At 51.8% G+C, this 22727-nt stretch overlaps 7 protein-coding genes across 7 annotated transcripts; 3 read left to right on the top strand and 4 right to left on the bottom strand.

The window, feature by feature from the left end:
- Positions 1-540: 540 nt before the first annotated feature.
- Positions 541-2001, top strand: FIBRA_03453 (uncharacterized protein; the record flags this gene model as incomplete). The annotated part of the gene is made up of 4 exons (XM_012325295.1): positions 541-1032; positions 1097-1169; positions 1235-1710; positions 1777-2001. The coding sequence occupies 4 exons, from the start codon at positions 541-543 to the stop codon at positions 1999-2001; spliced, it is 1266 nt and encodes a 421-aa protein (XP_012180685.1).
- A 1378-nt stretch (positions 2002-3379) lies between these two features.
- On the top strand, positions 3380-4328 carry FIBRA_03452 (uncharacterized protein; the record flags this gene model as incomplete). Its single annotated transcript, XM_012325294.1, has 6 exons — positions 3380-3450; positions 3514-3600; positions 3653-3798; positions 3855-3932; positions 3987-4158; positions 4208-4328. The coding sequence occupies 6 exons, from the start codon at positions 3380-3382 to the stop codon at positions 4326-4328; spliced, it is 675 nt and encodes a 224-aa protein (XP_012180684.1).
- Positions 4329-4870: 542 nt separating this feature from the next.
- Positions 4871-8580, bottom strand: FIBRA_03451 (uncharacterized protein; the record flags this gene model as incomplete). Its single annotated transcript, XM_012325293.1, has 15 exons — positions 4871-5229; positions 5287-5441; positions 5512-5609; positions 5672-5808; positions 5862-6098; positions 6166-6268; positions 6323-6418; positions 6486-6746; positions 6811-6869; positions 6922-7042; positions 7098-7480; positions 7531-7729; positions 7788-7980; positions 8046-8086; positions 8152-8580. 15 exons carry the CDS (start codon positions 8578-8580, stop codon positions 4871-4873), a joined length of 2871 nt encoding a protein of 956 aa, XP_012180683.1.
- Positions 8581-8909: 329 nt separating this feature from the next.
- Positions 8910-9826, bottom strand: FIBRA_03450 (uncharacterized protein; the record flags this gene model as incomplete). The annotated part of the gene is made up of 5 exons (XM_012325292.1): positions 8910-9009; positions 9071-9174; positions 9229-9367; positions 9418-9557; positions 9611-9826. 5 exons carry the CDS (start codon positions 9824-9826, stop codon positions 8910-8912), a joined length of 699 nt encoding a protein of 232 aa, XP_012180682.1.
- A 738-nt stretch (positions 9827-10564) lies between these two features.
- FIBRA_03449 (uncharacterized protein) lies at positions 10565-14138 on the top strand (the record flags this gene model as incomplete). The annotated part of the gene is made up of 4 exons (XM_012325291.1): positions 10565-10935; positions 10988-11745; positions 11797-11858; positions 11919-14138. The coding sequence occupies 4 exons, from the start codon at positions 10565-10567 to the stop codon at positions 14136-14138; spliced, it is 3411 nt and encodes a 1136-aa protein (XP_012180681.1).
- A 314-nt stretch (positions 14139-14452) lies between these two features.
- FIBRA_03448 (uncharacterized protein) lies at positions 14453-18223 on the bottom strand (the record flags this gene model as incomplete). Its single annotated transcript, XM_012325290.1, has 14 exons — positions 14453-14559; positions 14614-14730; positions 14790-14825; positions 14881-14983; positions 15034-15227; positions 15290-15494; positions 15563-16054; positions 16116-16256; positions 16313-16529; positions 16599-16678; positions 16750-17081; positions 17562-17784; positions 17891-18089; positions 18159-18223. 14 exons carry the CDS (start codon positions 18221-18223, stop codon positions 14453-14455), a joined length of 2511 nt encoding a protein of 836 aa, XP_012180680.1.
- A 1051-nt stretch (positions 18224-19274) lies between these two features.
- FIBRA_03447 (uncharacterized protein) lies at positions 19275-22493 on the bottom strand (the record flags this gene model as incomplete). The annotated part of the gene is made up of 2 exons (XM_012325289.1): positions 19275-22377; positions 22432-22493. 2 exons carry the CDS (start codon positions 22491-22493, stop codon positions 19275-19277), a joined length of 3165 nt encoding a protein of 1054 aa, XP_012180679.1.
- Between the last annotated feature and the right edge of the window lie 234 nt (positions 22494-22727).

Here is a 22727-nt window from a genome sequence, read left to right as displayed (position 1 = left end):
GGCGTCTCGGGACCTGGGTGCTCAGTGGGCATCGTCCGGCGGATGCGTATAGCCTATGAAAGGCGTCCATCTTGTCCATCGTTTGTGGGTCCACTACTTTTTCTCAAGAATCGAGATTGCTTGGAACGTTCAGCTGGGTTGAGCTCATCATTTCCGCACTAGGCTAGACGGGCGCAAACCAAGCACCCCGTGCACAGAGCGGATTGCGAAAATCCAGTCTTGTGAGGATGTCAAGACCCTGTATTACCATCAAGGGTAAATTACACCCGCATATGAGTGACAACCCTGGGCATGGCGCGTAACCTGCACTGTACAGACGCGTAAGTTCGCTTGCCACCTCGATCGGGGAGTGATCTTGATGCAGTCACGTGGGTCGTGTCAATGCTGCAATTTCCTCGTTATGTCGGAACCGGAGCTGGGCTCTCTAAGCAGTTACTCAGCACATCGTCTCTAAGCGTCCAGGACTGCTCAAATACTCGCGCATCACAGCCCGGGGGAACACGTCAACAGGTCACTATCACTACAAAATACCCCATTGCCATGGCTTCCGAATCGATGGACCCGGAGCACCTGGAAGAGGGCGCGGAGGACGAGGAATTCATCGACCCCAACGATGTCTTTATCGAGATGGGCGACGACGGCGAACAGTTCATGGACGAAGACGATGCTGAGGGGGAATTTGAAGGCGAACCACAGCCCGACGATTCTGTGGTGTACGAGGATAACTCGATCCAGCACTTCCCCGGCCATCACGGCTCTGTCTTCGCCGTCTCGACGCACCCCATAGCCTCCCTCGCCGCGTCGGGTGGGGAGGACGACCTGGGGTACATTTGGGATTACACGACTGGAGAAGAGCTCGTCAAGCTGACCGGGCACACGGACAGTGTGATCTCGACTGCGTTCAGTGCGGATGGGGAGATGATCTCGACCGGGGGCATGGACGGAAAGGTACGTATATGGCGCAGAGTTGGCAAGGAGAGCTGGCGGACATGGGAATTCCTGACCGAGCTACAAGGCCCAGACGAAGTCATGGTACGTATTCACTTCTCATGTTGTGGAAATCCCCTCACAAGTACTCGTTATATGCACTTTTTAGTGGCTACGATGGCATCCGCGAGGGAACGTGCTTCTCGCGGGATCAAATGATTCAATGGTATGGCTATGGCAACGTACGTACGCTTTGAGAAGAGCGGTATTTTTGTGCGACTCACCACGATCTCGACACCCTCCGCAGTGCCATCGGGGAATACAATGCAAGTTTTTGCAGGCCATACAGCGCCAGTTCAGTGTGGCGAATTTACACCCGACGGAAAGCGCATCGTCACCGCGGATGCAGAAGGGACGCTTATTTTCTGGGATCCCCGCGATCCTAACCCGATCTTCAAGCTTACTGCTACCAATGCCCGATTTGACATGGGTGGCATCACATCCCTTGCGGTCAATCCTGCATCAACACTCGCTGTTGTTGGTGGGTTAACGGGCAGCGTACGTGTCGTGAGTCTTAGCAAAGGCGAAGTCGTCGGCGCGCTTGGTGGGCACGGGGAGGGCGAAAGTGTGGAGGCGGTTGCCTTTGTCGAACTCGCGAGTGCGGTAGCAGGTGGTACTACCCCACAGAATGCGGGAGGGGTGGTAGTCACAGGTGCTACAGACGGGAAGGCATGTATATGGGACCTGGGTACGATGCGATTGCGAGCAACCTTGGAGCATGAGGTACGTGACCTAGGCGCTGTTTTGTCTTGCAGCGCATGTCTTATGTGGATGCGCGACTATATTTAGGACGCGGTCACTTCCCTTCTCCGTCTACCCGTACCAAAAGCACATCTTGTCATATCTGCATCATCCGACAAGGCATTACGGACATGGGACGCACGTACCGGCACGCTGGTGCGTGAACACAAAGGACATCATGGGCCTATCCTGCAAGCTGCTCTAGGTCTCGAGGGCGGTGCTGTAGTTAGTGCGGGGGATGATGGCGTTTGCTTGGTATTCCCAACTGAGTAGGCAAGGGGCAGCTGTATGTATATAGAGGGGCATGATCTCACCTGTAGCGATACATGATTATATGCAGTGAAGACTTGGTGACTTGGTCTGAGATTCTATTGCACGACATGGACATCATTACATAATTCAGCACGGACACTCTTAGCATACAAGAGCAATCTAGTGGAATGCTGTGGGCTCTCTTGACACCTGCAAATGCTACATACACGGTATCTTCAACATGAGTTCCATGGATAGATAGAATACAATGGCTGGCATCTTGAATTTTCTCTCAATGCTCCGTGACGTTCGAGTCAGATATGATCAGGAGATAGCTGATTTTGAAGTAGAATCATAGTCGTCAAAGAGCCAGCATACATTGAGCTGCTGCGTAGGTAGCGAGAACAGGCGGATGGATATAGCGTGCGGCGGTCTGAGGTTATCATTCAGCGAGATTTCAAGAGCAAGAGCAGGGCGATGAGGCGTTGTCGGCGGAAGAGAGCATAGGCTTGGCAGACGTCACGGAGCATGCCCGAGACGCCGCGGTGAGCCAGAAATAAAAAGGACCGGAATAAAATACAGTGCAGGACCTTTCGTGTGGTCAGCTGCCAAAACGCGAGAATCGTCCGAGAGACGCTGCTTGGAGACATGAACTATCTCCCTGGGCGGCCCTTCCGGTCGATGTAAGTAAGACGACATCGCACACGAGTTGGGAAGCTGTGTCGGACTCTGGGATTGCAGATAGCAAGGTGTCGCGTTGGGTGTGGCGGAGCTCATTCCGATCCGTCAAAATGAGATCTAAGATAGGAAAATACTAGTTCCCGACAGCGCGGTTTGGGCGTCTTCCTTGAGCAGAGAGTGAAACCAGGAGGGTGCACGACATGCGGGACACCAGAGGTGTCTGACGAAGACTGGAACCTCCTCCAACAGCTGACGTCAGCGGGTGGTATTGCGGGCGATGACTGTACCGACACCACATACGTATGCATTTCCCAGGTAACGTATGGGAGACAAGGTGATTGATGACCAGCTCACGTCGCGGCACGGATACCAGCGGCGTTCGCACGGCAGACGCACTGCGCGGCTACAGTAGCTTGATCATTGAGGACTGCAGGCTGGGGCACTGTTCAAGTCGTCCGTGGGCCCTGCGCTGGCAGAGAATGGGGGCCGTGGGGAGGACGGGGACGAGATAGACGGGAGGAGGCGAGAAAGACATATGGGCCGACCGGCGCGCGATGCCCAAGAAAAGGAACCAGCGTGCCTCTCGACGTGCGCAAATAAATAACGTTCGGTTCTTCCCGGCCATATAACTCGGCCGCCTTGTCCCATCAACAACTCTCCAGCTCTTCCCCTTCCCACAAGCTCGTTCCCTTCGACGTCTGTCCTTCCAACATCAACGATGAAGTCTACTGTTCTTGTCGTCGCTGCCGCCGCCCTCGTAGGTGTCTCTGGCCTCCAGATCAACACTCCGTATGTTTTCTATTGTCGTTTGATCGTACCTTCTTTTCTTCATCTCATGCGTCGCTCTCTCAGTTCCGATGTCACCGAGTGTATACCCACACTATTCACCTGGTCTGGTGGTGTATCTCCATACTACATCGTGCGTTTCTCACACCAGTCGTACAAACATATGTTAAACCGTGCTATGCATCTCGCTGATACTCTTTATTAGAGGTAAGGATCCTCATATTTTATTCTATTCGCCCGCTGATGCTCTTCTAAGCCTTGAGCCTGGTTCCGACCCTACTGGTGCTCCTCTCCAGGAATATGGTCCTCTCACTGGAACCTCTTACACTTGGCCCACTAACATCACTTCTGGTTGGTCCCAGTCTTAATTTGTGGGTGCTACGGGCTTTGATGGTGTTATGAATCAGGGACTTCCATCAGTCTCACTATCAAGGATAGCACTGGGGCAACCGAAGAGTCTGCGCCCTTCACTGTTGGCGCCGGCAGTACGTATATTTCTTTGTTTGTGATGCCTCCCAACTAAGAAATTTCTGTTACAGGCAACAGCTGTCTGAATGCCGCCTCCACCTCTTCGACAAGTTCCTCGTCTGGTTCTTCGTCCGCTACCTCATCTGGTGCTACTTCGACTACGTCCACCAGCGCGAGTTCATCAGGTGCTTCCACTACGACTACTACCAGTGGTGCCACCACCACGACCTCTTCTGGAACCACGTATGTACTGGTCTGATAAATGCATTCATCTGATTAATATTACTTGAAGGTCGACTGGGGGCGCCGCCACCACTTCCGCTTCGGGAAAAACCAGCGGTGCTCTCGTCAATGTCGCTAACTTGGCCTTCGCAGGTGTTGCTGGCGTGGCGGTCGCTGCTTTTTTGGCTTAAACGTAAGCAGTTGAAAAGAGGTACAGGACTCCTCGTACTCTCTTTATTGTTGGACTCAATGCACAGACCTCCTGCTTGTGATGCGTTCCGTCGGGGTCGTGATACCTTAGACTCGCGGTTGCGTACACTACTTTTGATCAGACACTTGTAATACTTGACTTTCAGTCTTTGCCATTTGGTATGATACCATTCTGTTTCTACTTGTCTCCTTCAGTCGTTTGAATGTGTTCGGGTCTGGTAGGGGGCGATTCGCTACGTAGTGTCTATGGCTGTCTGATACCAGACACATTTCTAACGATCCAAATGAAATGTTTGTATGCGCTCAATTCACGACATTGTGTCGCTGGATAGATACTGGTAAGCATTGCGTGAACGGCCCTCGATGCAAGCGAATGAAAATATGAATGCCCAAGGTTATACAGTTGCAAAACGTGTTCTGCCCTCTATCCTATATTACATAGGTATAAGCTAATCCCAAGTACATTAGCAGCCATTTCTTCACTATCGCTATAAATGTTCTTCAACTGTCCGCATCTTGAAGCTTACATCCCCCAGTCCTCCCACAGCGCCGGTACATTAGCGACGCGCGGGGTCGTGAGCTCTGCCGTCTCGACAAGCTCGACAATCTTGTCCGCCGCGGCGTTCCGCTCTTCGTGTGCCTTCATCACGGCGAGCGTAGTGCTATCCGTAGGAAGCAGCCCCCGAGACACGAGCCGCACGTCCTCGCCTTCGATGACCTGTACAAGCCTCCCCGTGTCCACTGCACGCACCTCGATGAACTCACTACTAAAGAGGAGGATATGCTCTCCGCGATGCATGAACGCCGTCACTTTGGACTCCCATCGCAGGTATCCGGACGACCGGCACGGGACTCCGTGTTTGTTCACGTAGCAGCCGAGTTCTGAGCGTGAAAGATGCGGCGTGAAGGTGAGACGCGGGTAGCGCGGGGCGCACTCACCGTCATATACGATCAGGATCTCCTCGTTTTCGCAACGTATGAGACCCAATGGTTTCGCAGACGCGCAGCGTGTCTTGAGCGTAGCCATAGGCGGATTAGACTCGGCACCTGTGAACTTGGGGATGATGGTGGGAGTTGCGCTCGACACATTTGGACTGCATCGTGTGCCAAGTGAGTGAAGGCCACAACACGGGTTTGAAAATAAACTTCAAGGCCGAAACTCACTTGGTTGGGTCAAGGATCCATATCCCCTTGTCCATACAAATACCGATATTCCTGTGGAGTGAGGTGATGTCGTGCGCATCCTTTGGAATGGCCAGAGGCTACCAAAAGGGATGCGGAGCAACTTAGCGTAATTCCTTCGTACTCAACTGAACACACCTACTTCACCAAATGGACGGAACGAGAAGGCTGATACTGACCCATACGTACTTCGTCTGGGGCTCAGGACCGTGTCATCTGTACGCACTACCTCGAGCGCGTGGAAGTATGCCTGGAGGAGACCCTTCGATACATACAGGACTACCTCACTGAGCTAAGCATGAGGCTGTCAGTGCTTGTAAAACCGTACTTACTCATTGTTCTATTATTAATCCGGCCGGCACGGAAGTATAGCACCGTGGAATCTTGTCCCGCTATTCGCTGCATAGTTGCCTCGAGGTGTAGCTGAGTACTAGTACCAAGCCCAGCACGTGCGAACATGTCGAGGGAATAAACACAAAGGCCGTCATCGGAGAGAACGAGTATTTTGTTGCAATCCGGGAGAGCAATGATACTTGTCGGGTTGGGCAGATTAAGTACTCTCCGGTACTCTGAACGACAGTGTCAGGATAGTCGGTCGTAGACGGACAGCTTTGGAAATATTAACGATAAACGCACCGGCATCACCAGGTGCTGCGACCCAAACGCCTGACGAACTGCAAACCGCAAGAAGCTTCTTGTTGCTACTGACTGGGGACAGGAAGGGGAATAGCACGTGAATCTACAGGAGGGTACCATGAGTATATGGGAAAGAGTTAGACGCACTGAGAGGTACGGCCGCCGTGATCTTCCCCGGGTAGCTTCCGTTCGAATGAATCATCGAGGTCGAATATTTGAAGAAGCCATTATTCATGACCTGGGGTGCGAACCACTAAAACACAACGATCACGTATTCTATGAACAATCATGCGGACCGTCAAATAAGACAAAGAATTCACCATGTTTGCCTCTTGCTGGACCTTCCGTACACCAATAGCATCTTGCAATTTATCGTACCATTTCTTGCGCAGGTTCTCGCTATCAGCATACAGTGTATACCGTCGAGTCATCTTGGCGGATGCATGGTAGACCGTGAACGGATATACAGGAACTAGGCGTGCGCGGAAGCTGTCGAGAAACCCACCCTCTTCTGTCTTCTCCTTGCGATGTTCCGGAGCGCTGTCAAAAGCTGCAAGGCGGAGATACTCTAACGGAATAGGCTGTAAAACGCGATTGTTAGCCCGAACATGGAGTACTTGAGTAAGCGTTGCATTTTATGCGCACACGGGATACAACAGAATGCCTTATAGTTCCAGACCTATCCTCGGGCTTGAGCAGAAGCACTGAACTCCCGATTGAGACCTAGATTCGACTACACAATGACGCGAAGCTCACGATAGTTGTCCAAAAGGGCAACATGAAGATCAGCCCAGTTGTATCCCATATCGGAGCGATATCGACGCGCAAGTGGACCAGAATGGACCAGCGTCCGGCTTTCATCGTATAGATCTAGATCCTGTTTGGTAGTTTTGATTGGAGCATTTGACTCGAAACGCCGATAGGCTACTCACGATAATTTCCCCCCTTTGGTATACTAGGCTTTCGCACAAGTCCCAGAAGCTCACTTTGCCCTCAGACACTTCGATGCCCGGCTGTGTGCTCTTCACGAGATCTGATAGAATATCTAAAATCATTGGAAGTTCGTCGATGTCTGGATGGTCCGGTGCTGTGCGCCCTAACGCCGTTTGTAGCTGAAGTCTTAACCTCGGCAGGCGGGTCACAGGGCGCGAAAGGAGAGTAATCAAGTCGCGCTTGCGCATGCGAGGGTCGAGCATGCATTGTTGGATGAAATATTGGTATTTAGAATTACGCTTTAGCTCTGCCAGGTGGTGCGCACGAGCAAGAGGGTAGTGTTTGATGTATTTCTCATACTCTGTACGGAAGAGTTGCCTTGCTAATGGGACAAACTTAGTAATACCATAAAGCCGCTGGAAATTTACTTACAATCCAGGATGCTGGCAAGTATAACGTCTGCAATACTCTGAACCAGGGGATGTTGATCACGCTGTCTCGCAAAAAGGGCATCCCGCATTTGGGCATGATGTGCTTGAATCTTGTCAAGATTGTTGAAGACCTCTGAAACAAAGCCCTCAAGGCGATGGTGAGGCACAGGAGAAGTGTTGAAGAGAGGATCAACGAAGATCTGAAATTGGACACGCAGGCGATCAGCATTCACTTCTGAATCATACAACAAGACTGACCTCCTTCACCAAGACCAAATCGGATACATAATCTCTCTCTGACTTGATGATTTCGAATAGAATAGACTGTCGTTGTACCTCTCCCTTGTCCAAGACCTCTCGTGCTTCTGGAGGTACAAGTCGATACCACTCGCAATCGGACTCGGGAAGATCGCCCGTCTGGAAACGGAGAAGGCCTTCTTCGGACTCAAGACTAAGAGTAATCGAGATGAATTCAGATTAATACATGGCCTATACGAAGCATAAGAATTAACACACGTCAGGCTGGACAGCTCGTCGGAAAGTTCACGGGACGAAAGCTGAGCCAGAAAGATAGGTAGGCATACGGGAATACAGGAATAGAGGCATGTGCAATACCACGTACGTCTGGACTACTGCCTGTGGATATGAATGATGGGGGCCTTGACTCCCCAGTTGCATGAATAGGACTAACTGTTAGCTCGCTTCTGGTCGCTCGATGTGCCTGGGTAGGATATGGACGAGGGGATGGATTTTGCGAGACGGATCGATACAACTGAGGCTCGGGGAACACTAAATGTCCAGTATCTTGTTCATATGAACTAGATGCACGACTTGGTGGTCGTGAATGTTCGTTGATACTTATGCGGGGAGCGATACTGGACGCGCTTGAGGAATACTTGTTCGAAGCGCGGTCTGACCAGATATTCGAGACATTGTAAGGGGGTGATTTGTAGAGATAGGATGACCAGGAAGATGTCGGTGAAGGTTCCGTTGGAGGTGCAGCACCTGGGGGAATCTGAAGATGTGGGTGAGGGCGAGGACGGTTGGCCATGGAGCACCCCAGCCCAAAATGCACGATAATAACTAGCACAACTGATATCCCATGCAGTCACAAGGAAGAGTGCCAAAGTCCTTGGAAGTGAATGGTTTGACTTGTGCCCAATATGCTTGAGGGATTGTTTGGTAAGAATGATGACTCTGAGCCTCTCAGAACGGTGTCCTTGAATCTGAATACGACATTTTGCCGCTTTAGGAAAGCGCATCTCAGCACATGACATAAACGCGTCCAGACGCGTCGATATTGATGGCTGTACAAAATACAATGGATGAAACAAAACAATGCGATATATCTGAGTCCATAACGCCGATCACAGTGACAATTTACACCACAAGGAAAGTGAAATGAGAAGAAAGTGACGAGGAAATTTGTGACAGCATGGCTGAATTTGAGGACGACGATATAGGCGGCGTCACACATTCCCTACAATAAGCGTCTCGTAAATTTCCAGAATACAACATTTACACGAGTGCACCGCACGCACCTAGAACTATCCAAAGTACCTGGCCTTTCATGCGTAGAGGAGGCTCTTCGCGATCTATGTGCTTGATTTTCTAATGTCTGTTGGATGGCGATCAAGCTCATCGTCTGAAGCGTGTATGGTTAAAACAACCTCTGGTAACAACTTGCGTGAATTCGCACATCAAAGACTTTCCATGCTCTGTCTAAAGCTTCGATATGTCCATCCAGCTTCTTGGACATTTTGCTATTGCGGAGGAAGCGAACGAGCGACCGTTGATCGAGGTCTTTTTCCAGATTACTCTGTATAGATGCCAACGTTCTGCAGGCCGGTTGGATGAACAAGGTGGTCCGTTCGAAACTGATGCGTACGTATATAGTCTTGTCAAATTCTCAGAAAGCACCACTCCTATAGCCTCTGGATCCTGGCTCACAGCTTGTTGGACATGCTGGACTAGATCTGCAGCACGCTGTGCCAAGCGAATGCTGCGCTCTCTGTCATCACTGACTTTCTGCACATAGGTCAAATAATGAGTATGTCATTTTATATCTCGACACAGCCCACCTGGAGAGTCCGCACGATGCCGAGTGCTGCAGTGGCAATGATACCGAGGAAAGGAAATACACCTAAGGTAGAAGATGCATCTTGTATGGCTTCAAGAGTAATGGTTACACCATCGAAAATTTCGTCGCTTTGTACTCGTCTGAAGGAGAGGGGGAATGGCATGGCCGCGTTCGATGTTGATAAGAGATCGTCCAGCTTATCGTCGAGGGCGTTCATAAAAGATATACGCGCCAACCACATACCCGTGCGCTACAAGTGCAGTACAATAGAATACGCACAACACCGCCTCCAGCTCAAATCGACCCACGGGGCCATATGGCTTGTTGCTTATATTCTGATGGGAACAGCTGGAAGCCCTGTGCTCACCTGCAAAGAGAAAAGCCAACGCCTCCAAAACCTTTCCTTGTGGAAAGAGGCTGTGTGCTATCGACTCATCGCATACGTTAAGGTTCAGTAGAGAACATGTAACGAGGTGCGCAGCTTTGCGCGCCGTGTCGCAATCTAGCTTATAGCTCCATAATGTTGTTAAAAAATTTCTTGGCACTCTGTTCGAGTGTGAATGTTGCTTCGGGCCCATAAAGACAGTACATGATAACTCACCAGAGGAATAGTAAGCGAGCGAGTCAAGGGGTGCGCACGTACAGTAAGCGGCACTGGCGGCAGCAGAGAGGACGTTGCGCGTTACGTAAATTCAAGTAACAAGACTTGCAGGCCCAATGTAGGCCAACACAACTCTCCGTCCCTCGTTGCGGTATGTCCCAGTGCATGCCAATTCGTGCATCGCCTGAGATGATGATACAGTACTGAGCCAGACATCGGACTCGTCGCAAAGACACGCATCACGTGATTAACGCGTCGAGTGGCAACGCGCGACGCCCAATATCCTAGGTCTCAAATCAACGTTCACCGCTGCCGTTTTCGATTCTACTGCTGTCGCTGTCCTGCACGACCGGGATGGAATCCTCTGTATCTGGGGATCTCTTGAAGAAACGAGAATATTACAGGGCTCAAATTGCAACCGCGCTTGAAGAAGATCCTGACCCTCTGGCTGCTTATGATGGTTTCGTAAGGTGGACTTTAGAGAATTATGGAAAAGATGAACTCGCTCAATCAGGTTTACTGGAGCTCCTCGAAGAATCTACACGAAAGTTTAAAGATGATGCAGCGTACAAGGGTGATCTTAGGTATCTCAAGCTTTGGCTGTTGTATGCCAGTCATATCGAAGATCCTACTGTTATTTATGCTTTCCTCTTGGAGAATAATATTGGCGCAGTGTATGCCCAACTATACTGGGAATATGCGGCAGCGCTTGAACGGAGCAGGCGGTAAGCAACCGCGTCTCGTTCTCGCTATATGCTTATATTTGAGATACTTCAGCCGCTCAGAGGCTGAGGCTATCTACAAGCAGGGCATCCGCCGTCGCGCACGTCCTCTAGATCCACTTACGCGACGCTATGAAGATTTCAAGAACCGTTCTGAGTCTACGACTCCTCCCCAGGTGAACTCCAACGCGTCAATCTGGGCAGCTGCCTCGCTTGACACCCAGGCTCTTCGACGCAATCCGCTGAAGAACTACACTCAGATCAGTTCTTACTCTGAGTCCCATGTGCAGCTTGATAGCACATCAGGCCAGAATCATGATCGGTACGCTCTCATGCTTGCGCCGCCTCTGCCTGGTAAACGCCGCGAGGAGCTACGTTTTCGGATGCAGTTGTTGTTCACCGAGGATCGAATAGAATACAGCATGCAAGAAGCTCGTGCGCGTTCTATGGGGCTGCTTGGGAAGAAATGGGGGCCTCCGCCTCCATCTGATGCAACACAGGTCGAGTCAAAGCGTGGACAAGGGGCTCGCGGAACGCGCAACTTTACTGGGAGAAAGGGTTTCGCCGAACCTACCGTTACTCTCGCGACGAAAGAGGCATTGGCCGATGTCTTTGGCATGTACAACTCTCCAGAGAAATCTATGCGTTTTGGTGCAGTTGTTGGTAGCAAGCATGCACCAGTGCGAAAAATTGAACCAATTGCACCTCTCTCGTTACATGGCCAGCTACGGGCGGTCAGCAATGAGAATGCGCCGCGACCCGCGAAGACACCCAGGGACGAAGATAAGCCCGTTGTATCATCGAAGACACCGAGTGAGTGTAATATATGCGTGTAATCATAAAGGCTCTTACATGTGTTAATAGTTCAACCCTTCGTGGATGAGAGTGTAAAGCGAAAAGAAAACAGCACGCCTGCACCTCCCAAGGTACGCTTTGCTGAGTATGTAGTATATAGCGCGAATAGCTAACTGACAGAGGTATGTCAGTTCAAACCTTTCGTCGATGCGGAGCAATCGACTAAATTGCCAACATTTACGCCCAATCTTGGACGGCGAGCCTTGTCAGTCAAGGAGACTACAACGCCAGCCCCGACTCTGAGACCCTCAGCGGACGAAAATGCACTTACGGTCAAACGCAATAATGCACTCAAGCCTCTGTCAGACGAGACGAAACCTCCACCTGTATTCTTCACACCTCTTGCTACAGCGCCCAAAGACAGACCGCAAGCGCGATATGATGTCTTCACGGACGAGAATGAAAAGCAGAAAAGCACTGGCGTCTCTCCAGTTGAGAATATCAGCGTGTTCACTCCTTATAAGGACTCTAAACCTCCCGTCAAGGTGTTCAGTAGACCTCCTACCCGGAGCGGGAATGCATCTTCGTCGGCCGCGCAGGCAGGAACGTTTCAACCTTATGTGGATGAGGACAGCGAGCCACAGCCCGCTTCTCGTACTGTGCTCGGCGACCGGACACCCTTCCGTGCAGTCCCGCAGCCTGTATCAGAGCCCCTAGAGGAACTCCAAGAGGAGTACGAGGAGTCCTACATCGAAGACGAGGAGCCATACGAAGTTGTGCACTATGATGATACTTCAGGAACTTCTCAAAGCGAAGATGATAGCCTGTTCGACGATGAGAATGGGGATGATGGCTATCACGCCCCTCTAGGAGGCCGCTTTGGTCAATTCAATGTCATGACACCCATCACGGAACGGACATTGGAGTACACCGCCAGTATGAGAGGGTCAACCACACCCAGGGATGTCCTGGACGGGATCGCCGTCTATCGAGACCCGGTTGAAACTGCTGAACAACTGGCTGCAGAGCTACGGGAAGAGGACATCCGGGACGAGGAAGGTGATGACAGCGACCTGGCTTCTGCTACAGAGTATATCGAAGAGAAGACTGGTACTCTCAGCTTATCCGATGTTCTCAGTGTTGCATCTTCGTTCAAGCCACCTAACCCATGCAATCCGTTCGATCCACCCATCATGTCTACCCTTCTATCACTCATTCCGCCGGATCATGATTTCCATGACATCAGACAGTATGAAGCACATCAACTGGACGCGCTTCAAAAGTTTGCCAAAAAGAAATCACGACGCACCAGCGGGAACACGACAACTAGTCGCGCACTAGAGGACGCAGAGACATTCCCGCTTATCATCTTAGACCGGCATTTTGCCGTCATCGACAAGTTGGGTGAAGGCGGTTTCGGTAGTGTTTTCGAAGCAATCGATCAAAACATGGCCTCTCGCGATGACGACATGGACGATGAGGAGGAGTCTGACGAAAGCACTAGAGTGGCATTGAAAATTGTAAAGCCTCGAAACCTCTGGGAGTTCCACGTTCTCCGACGAATCCATCGCACTCTTCCAGCCCAGCTGAGGCAGTCTATAATTTCACCGCAGGTTCTTTATGCCTTCCGTGATGAAAGCTTCCTTGTGCTTGAACTGTGTAAGCAAGGCACGCTGCTGGATATCGTGAATCGTGCGAGCCAAGCAGGCATCACGCAGCAGGGTGCTTGCTTAGACGAGCTTCTTGTCGTCTTCTTCACGATAGAACTCATGCGACTTTTGGAGGGCCTGCATAGAGCAGGTTTCATCCACGGCGACGTCAAGGTTGACAACTGTCTACTCCGACTTGAAGATGTCCCTGGTCCAGCCTCCGCATGGTCAAGTCTGTATCAGCCATCTGGGGAAGGTGGCTGGAGTCGCAAAGGCATCAAGATGATTGACTTTGGACGTACCATCGACACTAGGCTCTTCCCAGCCAGCCAGCAATACATCGCAGAGTGGCCTACGGACGCTCGCGACTGCATTGAGATACGGGAGAACAGATCATGGACATACCAGACGGACTATTTCGGTCTTGCGGGTATCATCTATTGTATGCTCTACGGGAAGTACATTGAAGCATCCTCCGTTATTACTTCTCCTCCAACAGCCGAGAGACACCAACGATACAAGCTGGCGACGCCCCTGAAAAGATACTGGCAGGTTGATTTGTGGACCAGGCTCTTCGATCTATTATTAAACCCGTGCCTCATTCGACCCGATGGCCAGTTGCCCGTCTGTGACGAGCTATTAGAGCTGCGTGTGGAGATGGAGTCGTGGCTGCAGGCTAATTGCAATCGGGCCAGCAACAGTCTCAAGGGATTGTTGAAGAAGATTGGCATTTACATTCTTGGCGGAAAAGATGGTCGATAAATTTCTGGCGGTCGGACTGTCTCTTCATTTCATAGATTTCCTCATATGTATGTCTTTAGCCATTCTGTACTTCATAACTTCCATGTCGCAGCGATTCGAATTTCTTTGTTTTTATCCGTTTTCCATTGCAACAACGACAATTGCAGCGAACAACATGGCAGATCAAAGACAACAGTGAATCGCAACGACAGTACACACAGATCAGCCCCACTAATTTCAACAGAGCCCACAGTCCTCCGCAAAACCAGCCGATAGCTCTCCCTCGGCTGAGGCGTACAGCATGACTCCTATCGTAACAATGCAACAGTGCCGCATTAAGCGTGACCGCCCATCTGGACAGGCGGAGCTTGGGATCCATCGTAGGGATGAGGGGGAGGTCCGGGAGGGGGCATCATCATGGGGTAGGGAACCGTGTGTTGGACTGCAAATTGAAAAATGCTCAGAAAGGCGCCAATAGGAGGGTAAATGTACGCACGTTGTGGGCTCTGGTGGTAGTATGGATGGGCATGCGATGGGATGGGGGTAGGCGGCATGGATGGCCGTGGAGCAGCGCCGTTCGGAGGTGGATAGGCACCGGGAGGTGGCATGTAGGCTTGCGGGGCAACCAATGCATGAGTTTTATCGCGTGCACAAGCAATAATCAAGTCTTACTAGGCATCTGGCCCATGGGAGCCGTGGAGTACATTGCTGCGAGACCACGAAGGTAAGCAAATCTATAAGCCAAAAAGTAGGGATGGCTGACCATTCGGAGGCATATGAGGATATGGCATGGGTGGCATGAAGTGAGGTCCGGGCATGTATGGACCAGGCGGAGGCGGTACCATCCCCCCAGGCATCATCTGCATCTACGCGTGTTATCAATCCATTCAACAAGAATAAAACAAAAGCAGCGTACCTGTCCAGGATAGTACTGAGGATAGTACATGTATCCACGGGTAGTCACCTGCGCTGCAGTATCATCCTCATACGAAGGAGGCGGGACAGGAGGTGGGAGTGGATGTGCCATGGGTGGAGACTGTGGCTGAGGCGGTGTCTGCATCGGAGGGAACATTTGCATGTAACGCTTGCCGCTGTACTGCCACATAGGGCCTGAAAGGCAAAATTATCAACTATCACACTTTGAACTCAGTCGAAAGACGGGAGTTACGTACCCACATGGGCAGCTTCAACAACCTTGTGATACTTAAAAGGATTGAAGTCGTCTTTAATGTGAACAAGAGGAACCTTCTTGGGAAGACGTGTACCAAAGAAGGGATTCGGCGGCCCCTGCGTTTGAGGCGATGAAGATCCATCGGCAGGCTTGGTCTTAGGCGAAGCGGTCGAAGATGGGGTACCATTAGGATTCGGAGATCCGCTCTGAGTTCACACGCAGGACGAATATCTGTTAAACCCTAACTAGCACACGACGTGATCCAGTGACTCACTGGGGGCGACACAGACTTCACATTCGGTCTGAAAGAAGACGCATTCACGTTCAAGCGGTTTGCAGCTGTGGGCGAAAGGGGGCTAGTTGCACCAGCAGGAGCCAGAATACCCTGCGAACGTGCACCCGAAGCAGCTCCACCAGTCGAGATAGCCGGAATTGTGGATGTTCGTTTGCCCTTAAACGGAGGAATCGACTGAATGACCATACTGATTCTGCCCTTCTGTACTCCGGGTTTACTCTGTGCGGGAGCTTTCTGCGTATTTGCCGCCTCCTTGGCAATGGCAGGCTGTGCCGGAGCAGGCTTTGCAGAGGGCGGAATCGTAGAAATGATATCTGGTGCTCGGGAACTGGACGAAGTGGCATTAGAAACACCGATGGCGCGTGCATGCGACGACTCCGCATCCTTAGTCGACTTTTCACGGATAATACGCTGCTTCTCTTCGTCCTTCGCGAGGATAGGTACTAGATCGTCAGGAATAGGCTTGTTGAGCTTTAGAAAAAAAGCACAGTAATAATTAGAAGAGGGGCAAGATAATATAGACTAATCACACCTTGAAACTCTTACTGAACTTTACCAGCTCAGCCATGCGTTTGTCCATCTCACTCTTCATGATAGCCTGCTTCTTCTTCATCAGCCGATCTTTTTCATTTGACACGAAATCCCGGAATGCAGGAACGGCGTCAGCAGCCGGCTAGTGCACACGGTCATCACTCCTGTCCATTCATACGAACTAGTTCATGGTCATACCTTAGTGCCGCCTGGCGCAGGTGACTCGGTCTTTGGCGGCGGCGTATTCGCTGGGGCAGCGGGTTTATCCGTAGACACAGTTGAGCCATCAGGCGCGTTCACAGACACCTTGGGTACGTCTTGCTTGGATTGTACAATAGCAGTAGATGCACTTGGATTCGCCTTTCGCGCACCAGGAGGGACGTAAGCGTTGGCTCCTCTTACGACAGCACCATACCTGATGCAGGCACGAGTGTACACCAGTCAGCTCTGACTCATTTATGTCACATAGACTACTACTACTCACTTTTCTTCCTCGTTGGAGCCATTTTCACCAGCAAAATTCTGTGTTCGCTCCTCAGCGATGTGCACATTGTTCGTGGTGCTCTACGCTCGCAGATAACCAGGCTCATCAGCACAAACCCAATACTTGATGATCACGATCATGTAGGGCGCACCTGCAAAATCTCATTTGCAATCACTGCTGCTCTCCGCTCCTTCTCCTTGTAGTCGGGTGCACTCCTATCCAATTTGGTCGTGTACACATCCTCGTCGAAGTTCGCGCGCACCCCAAAAAGTTGTTCGTTCGCGGCGAATTGATCCCATCCCCCAGTAGCGCCTACGGCAGGACCGAAGGTCATCTCATCACGCCCCCCACCATTTGCGGTCGAGCCTAATGGCGCAGTCGGTGTTACACCGGAGGCGGGATCGTCGGTCGGCTGCCAAGCTTGCAGCTCGCGTTCCCGTCGCGCAGCAGTAGAGTTGCTGATATCTGTGTCAGTCTTAAAGCCTGAAAATGACATGGAAGGTCAGTTCACTGTTTACGTCACGCGAAAGTCGAACACAATCTGCAGAAACACCAAACGAGTCGGCGTAGAAGCTGCAAAAGTATTCAATCGGTCAAGAAACCTTGACCGAGTGCTGTAACGAGTAAAATGACCGGGGGAAAGATCATGCCGCCTTTAAGCCGATCTAAATCCCAAGTGGTCTACTTCATCCATGGTGGCCCGAACTCGTCACCATGACAATCACGTACTCAGTTTGATGTTTCCTCTCATCGTTTGATCTACGAATTTGCTTCGAAAAAATGCTCAAAACAGCCCATCTCAGCTGGGATGCGGAGAATGAGTTGGCCACCAGAATCGTCTTCTGGTGGCACATATTTCGCCAATGTTTAACAACAATGCTCAGCAGGAATATATTCACATTCCAGGAACGTGATCCATGATGTCGATATTTTCGAGAAAGAAATAAAACGAAGAAAACTCACTGTCTCCATTAACTGCCGGCGCCTTCGCATCAGCCGGACCACTACTCCATTGCTCAATATTCGTCGAGGCGATGAAAAATTGATCTTTGAGCGGAGCGCCGGGATTGGTGAGGTCTTTAACGTCGCGCAGCGTGACGCCAGTCGTGTCTCCCTCTCCGCTAGTCGATGAAACAGACCCCTCATACCGCACATGTGTCTTTGTTAGGAGAGTAATAGTTGTGCCCTATATTTTTGGGCATAGAGTCCAATCGAGAGGTGGCGCATGACAAACGAGGAGAGACATTGCAAGTTGAGCGGCAATATCGTCTTAGCTGAGAACGAGCACGCACAATAAGCCCAGACAACTGGGAAAGCACGCGGTCATGGGCGACATCCTTGTCCGCACGAGGAGGCGGGGTGCTACTCGCGCCATTTTGTTGACCAAGAGGCGGGAATGGACCGGGACTGGCGGGGGGCACGCCGTTTGGCAGGCGTGCGTTGGATGCACCCGGAGAGAATGTTCGTGTTCCCGTCCACGCTGGGTTGCGACTGTCATCAAGAAGGAAAAGCCACAGAGGAATCAGACAGAGACTGAGAGCACCGGTCAGATGGACATACCGGGGGGCGGCAGGGTCAGGCATGCCCTTGCGCTGGGGCTTAGGTTGTCTCGCAGTTGCGGCCATGGAGAGCAGGGGTCACGGCAGAAGTGGAAGAGAGTAGAGATAATCGGAAAACGGAATGAGGAAGATGAAAGAAAGAGCAGAAAGTAGAAACAAGGAAAGAAAAGCAGGTAGAGCAGCTGCCCGGAAGACAGATAACGAGAAGCGGGACAACAGGCCGGAGCTGCTCGCAAGAGTAAAAAAAAAAAAGCGCAGAGCGACGTCGAACACGTTGGCGGCGGGCAGGCGGGATGGGGGGGAAGCAGGAAGCTGCTTGTGAGAGGAGGCGACGGGCGACAGAGTCTGAGTGTTGTCCTCTTCGCCAATTTCCTTGCTAGTCCTACCACAGAGACCCCAGCAGCCACCGCTCCTTGCTTCCTCCCAGCTATTCCCGCCGTCTACCTCCCTTGCAGCACTCAAAAAATATCTCGAAAATCCACGGCACATGCCAGGCTCTTCCGTAAACACCCCCTGTGCCTACGTAGGGGCCAAGTGAGTCAGAGACAGGGACAGAGGAAGCCATGCACGCCGAAGGGTGTCAAGGGTCCATGCGGGGCGTGTCGAAGTCTCGACTGTTGAGGTCGATTTCCTCCGCGATTCGCCACAGCGCCGTCTGCACGGCAATCATGAACTTATCGCATCCTCGAACTGTGTCTTCGTGCACTTTGCTCCCACAGACATCCGAGCCCTTTGTTTTACTCAGATATTTCCTGACCGAAGTGAACCCTAGACCCCGCTGTCTGGAACGCGTGTCATGAACGAGCCCTGCGCAAGCCGCCCGCCGCTCTGAAACCATCGTCGCAGATCCGTTCTGTCGTTCGCCACACAGCATGGCATGTCCAATCTGCCTCCGTCACAGCTTGCTGTGTTAATCAAAATGTGTCCAGCTCTCGGTTTCATCCAGACCTCAGTACTTAATATCACCCATACAGTATCCCATATGTCACGCGAATGGCCACCGAAATATTAAATCCCCTCGTAGCCTTAGCCTCGTGCTACGCATTGTAAGATATCAGACACATAAAGCACCTCTTGTTCCAAAGCATATCAGTAGGTATGCATGCGGATAAGTACTTCAGTGATCCCCAGATCTCGACTCCCCACCCGGCGCTCCCAACTCCTTCCCAAGCCCCACCAAACAACCCTGCTCAACAGTCATCTCCCACAATTCCACCCTCGTCCGCTCTCGTGCTTTCTCCAGCTCAGCCTTCAGCGCTCTCGCGCGCCCGAGGATCTCTGCCCGGGTCTGCTTGCCCACTGCGCCTGATCCCGATCCCGACGACGCTACGCTGGTAGGAGATACAGCCAGCGAGAGGAGCGATGTGAGAGCCGCATACGACGACGAAGACGACTCGGTAGGAATGCCTGAATGTGCTTGTGCTTGCAGCGTATGATGAGTGTTCAATCCAGCCTGACGCTGGTCACGATCACGAAGCGCTATCGTTGAGTGGAGATGTGGGCCTGGCTGTGAGGCATCCGTCGAAAGTGGTAGTATGGGGACAGGGAACTGAACCTCACCCGGAAGGTCCATCTCTTCCGCTGGCGAAATTTGGACGTCAGTGGCAACTCCGCCTGGCCGCACAGCGTCCTGCCTCGATGAATTCTCTGTTCCGTTTTGATGATAAACAATCGTCGACGAGAACTCAGCAGATGTTTGCTCTGATACCGCAGGTTCCATATCCATGTCCACAGCGGGGCCGCCGGCAGCGGACAACTCCTGCGAAGATGGAAGCAGTGTAGCAGGTAGCGCACTATCCGCATGCATCTGGGCGTCCAAAGGCGCATATGTCTTGTCCAATACTTTCTCCAGCTCTCTCACCTTCTCCATGTCAACGCCCTCGTTCCCAGCCACACCAAATGGTCCATCTGTAGGGCCGACGAATCCATGAACACCAGCCCCAAACCGATTTAACAACGCCAAAAATGACGTACCTTCTTCGCTCGACGCCGCGTCACTAGCAATCCGACCAGCACCACCGGCACTAAATATTTCTTGATCTCCGAATGCCCATGCCCAGTCTGGAGTCACAGGTTCGTGCTCCTGGTCCGCTAGCGAGACAGTTGATGTGAGTGGTGACCCGAGGTCTACACTAGTCGGTGTCGGAGTCGAAGGTGGGCCTGTGTTTGTGGTGTTCGCCTCCATCCCAGACGCCGTCACGGACCGCGTGCTTGATAAATCTGCAGGAGTTGGGTCCGTGAGAGGCTTGATACCTACGATAGCTCGTGCTCCAGCCGGTAGTTCCGCTCTAGATGATGGGGTTGAAGAGATACTCGACTGAACGGAATGGGTCACAGAAGTCGACGGAAGGCCAAACAGAACGGGGTCGATGAGAAAATCTGGTATAAGCTCTTCAAGCACTGGGGTGTTGGCAGTTGTAAACGAGCCAGGCTGCTGGCCGGCAACGAAGGGCACAAGTGCAGACGTAGCAGTCGCTGACGTAGCAGTGGCGGAAGTCGACGCCACGAGGTCGATACCGGCAACAAACTCATCCAACGCACCATCAAAACCGGTGGAGAGAGCTGCTTCATTCGGGTCCCCGGGCTGAAACGTGTCAAGAAGAGAGAGCCATTCATCGAAAAAGCTTTGCATATTGTCTGCTGTTGTGGAGGACGGAGAGGGGAGAGTCGACGACTCCATGCTTGAAGTATTCGAAGGTGTTTGAGATGGTGCTGGGTTATTCGACGACTGTTGAAGGAGTAATGTTGACGCAGCACGTAGATCAGCCGACGCTAGAACCTGGGGCGGTTCGCTCATCGACTGCCTTTGCATTTCACTCGTGTGATCACTTGGCTTGGTATTTGGGGTGCCCATCCTTGACGGCAAGACATGCACACCTGTAGGTTCTTGGAGTCGGTCTTGAGACGCCTGCTTTTCCATGTCGATCCCATAGAACGCTGTCTTCGCTCTGTAGTATTTTTTTATCGTCTCGCCTCTCTGCTCCATCAGCCGCCTTCTCCGCTCCTTTTCCTGTTGCTGGTAGTATCCCCTCACGGCCGCCTTCTTTTTCGCGTCTTGCACCAGCACCGCCAAGTCCGCCAAAAGAGCTCTGGCTCTGTCGCGCGCCCAACTTGTCTGGTAGCCCTGAGGACCCTGCCCATCTTGGAAAGGATAAGGAACATCCCAGTCCGTCGCACCCGCAGGAACTTGATTTAATTTTCTTCGTTTGAGCGGTGGCGCAGCGGTTTCGCTTTCAGAACGTCCGAATTCTGCCCGCCTTGATGCGAACCGTGGGGGCGGCGGAGCGGCAGGCGAAATGCCAGACAGGAGCCGAAGGAGAGACTCGATGACAGGAAAGACGTTCTTCTGACGCATGATTGCCGCAACAAGATCCTCCCCGCTAGGTGGTGAAAGTTGGGAAGGCGCAAAGGTCGCAGACGCAGGATGTCGAGAAATGGACGGCGGTTGGCTAGTCAGCAGGCCCCCACCTACCGGAGCATCATCATCAATCACGATAGGATTGTGCGCAGATGAGCCACGTTGCATCGATAGCTGAGCCGGGTTGACACCACTAACAAGCCCTGCGAGACCCAGTAAAGCCTGCTGATTGCGTAAGAAGTTAGGCGGTAGCGGTTCGTCCGCTGATGGAAGTTCAATAGGAGGGGCAGGAGGCCGTGGTGTAGATGCATGAAAAGCCGATGTAGCTTTTTCCTTGCCCTTCCGCGATTTGCGCTGTACCCGCATGGGAGGGGCATCAACGGAGAGCGACCTCGTACTTGATGTAGGCGTGGGATTTGGCCTTGCATTAAATTCCAAAGATGGTTGCAACGCTAGAGGTCTCGGAGGCTGCGAGACATTGGTCCCACAAGCACTCGATGACCGATATGCTGGCGGATGGACTGGTGCTTCAGCGACAAGATGGGAACCAGGAAGTGCAAGGGTCCCCACGTTTTGTGCAGAACCTGCAGCGCCGGGAAGCGCAAGCAGCGACCGCAACCTACCTCTCCCGCTCGGAGAAGGCGGGGGCGATCCGAAGAGCGAATCTGTGTCTGCATCGGGACTGCAATCGTGGTTTTGCTGAAATTCTGGATCTGCATGCATAGCACTAAGGAAGAAGTAGGTGAATACAGCCGCCTCGAGCAAATTAATTTGGAGTACCTCGCGGATCGCTATCTGCCTACTTGCAAACAACGATGATGTGAGGTGGATGGGGTATATACGATCTAGTTGGTAGAGTGTCCTGTGAGGCTCAAACTTAGTGAATTGTCGTGCTGTTTGTCATGCAAAAACGCACCCGGCAGCTTCAGACGATGTAGTAGCAAAGAGATCAGGAAAGCAGGAGGAGACAGGTCGCATTAAAATTCAGCGGACAGCATGTGGCATAATCACGAGGAATAATTTAGCATTTTAGACGCCAAGGATGATAAAGCACTTAACTAGTAATTGCGCTTCTTTACGCAATATAAGTAAGATCGCAGCAGCTGATTGATTTGATTGATTGAGATGCCAAAAATAAGGTAGGCATACTAAATACCGTACCTCAGTACAACCTGAGTACGACAAGTCAGGTGCGCAGAGTTTGGACTAGGT

Source organism: Fibroporia radiculosa (assembly GCF_000313525.1).
Source record: "Fibroporia radiculosa TFFH 294 genomic supercontigs, scaffold2040, whole genome shotgun sequence".
NCBI lineage: Eukaryota > Fungi > Basidiomycota > Agaricomycetes > Polyporales > Fibroporiaceae > Fibroporia > Fibroporia radiculosa.
Note: the sequence above shows the minus strand (reverse complement) of the source record. Positions and strands in the feature narration are given on the sequence as shown.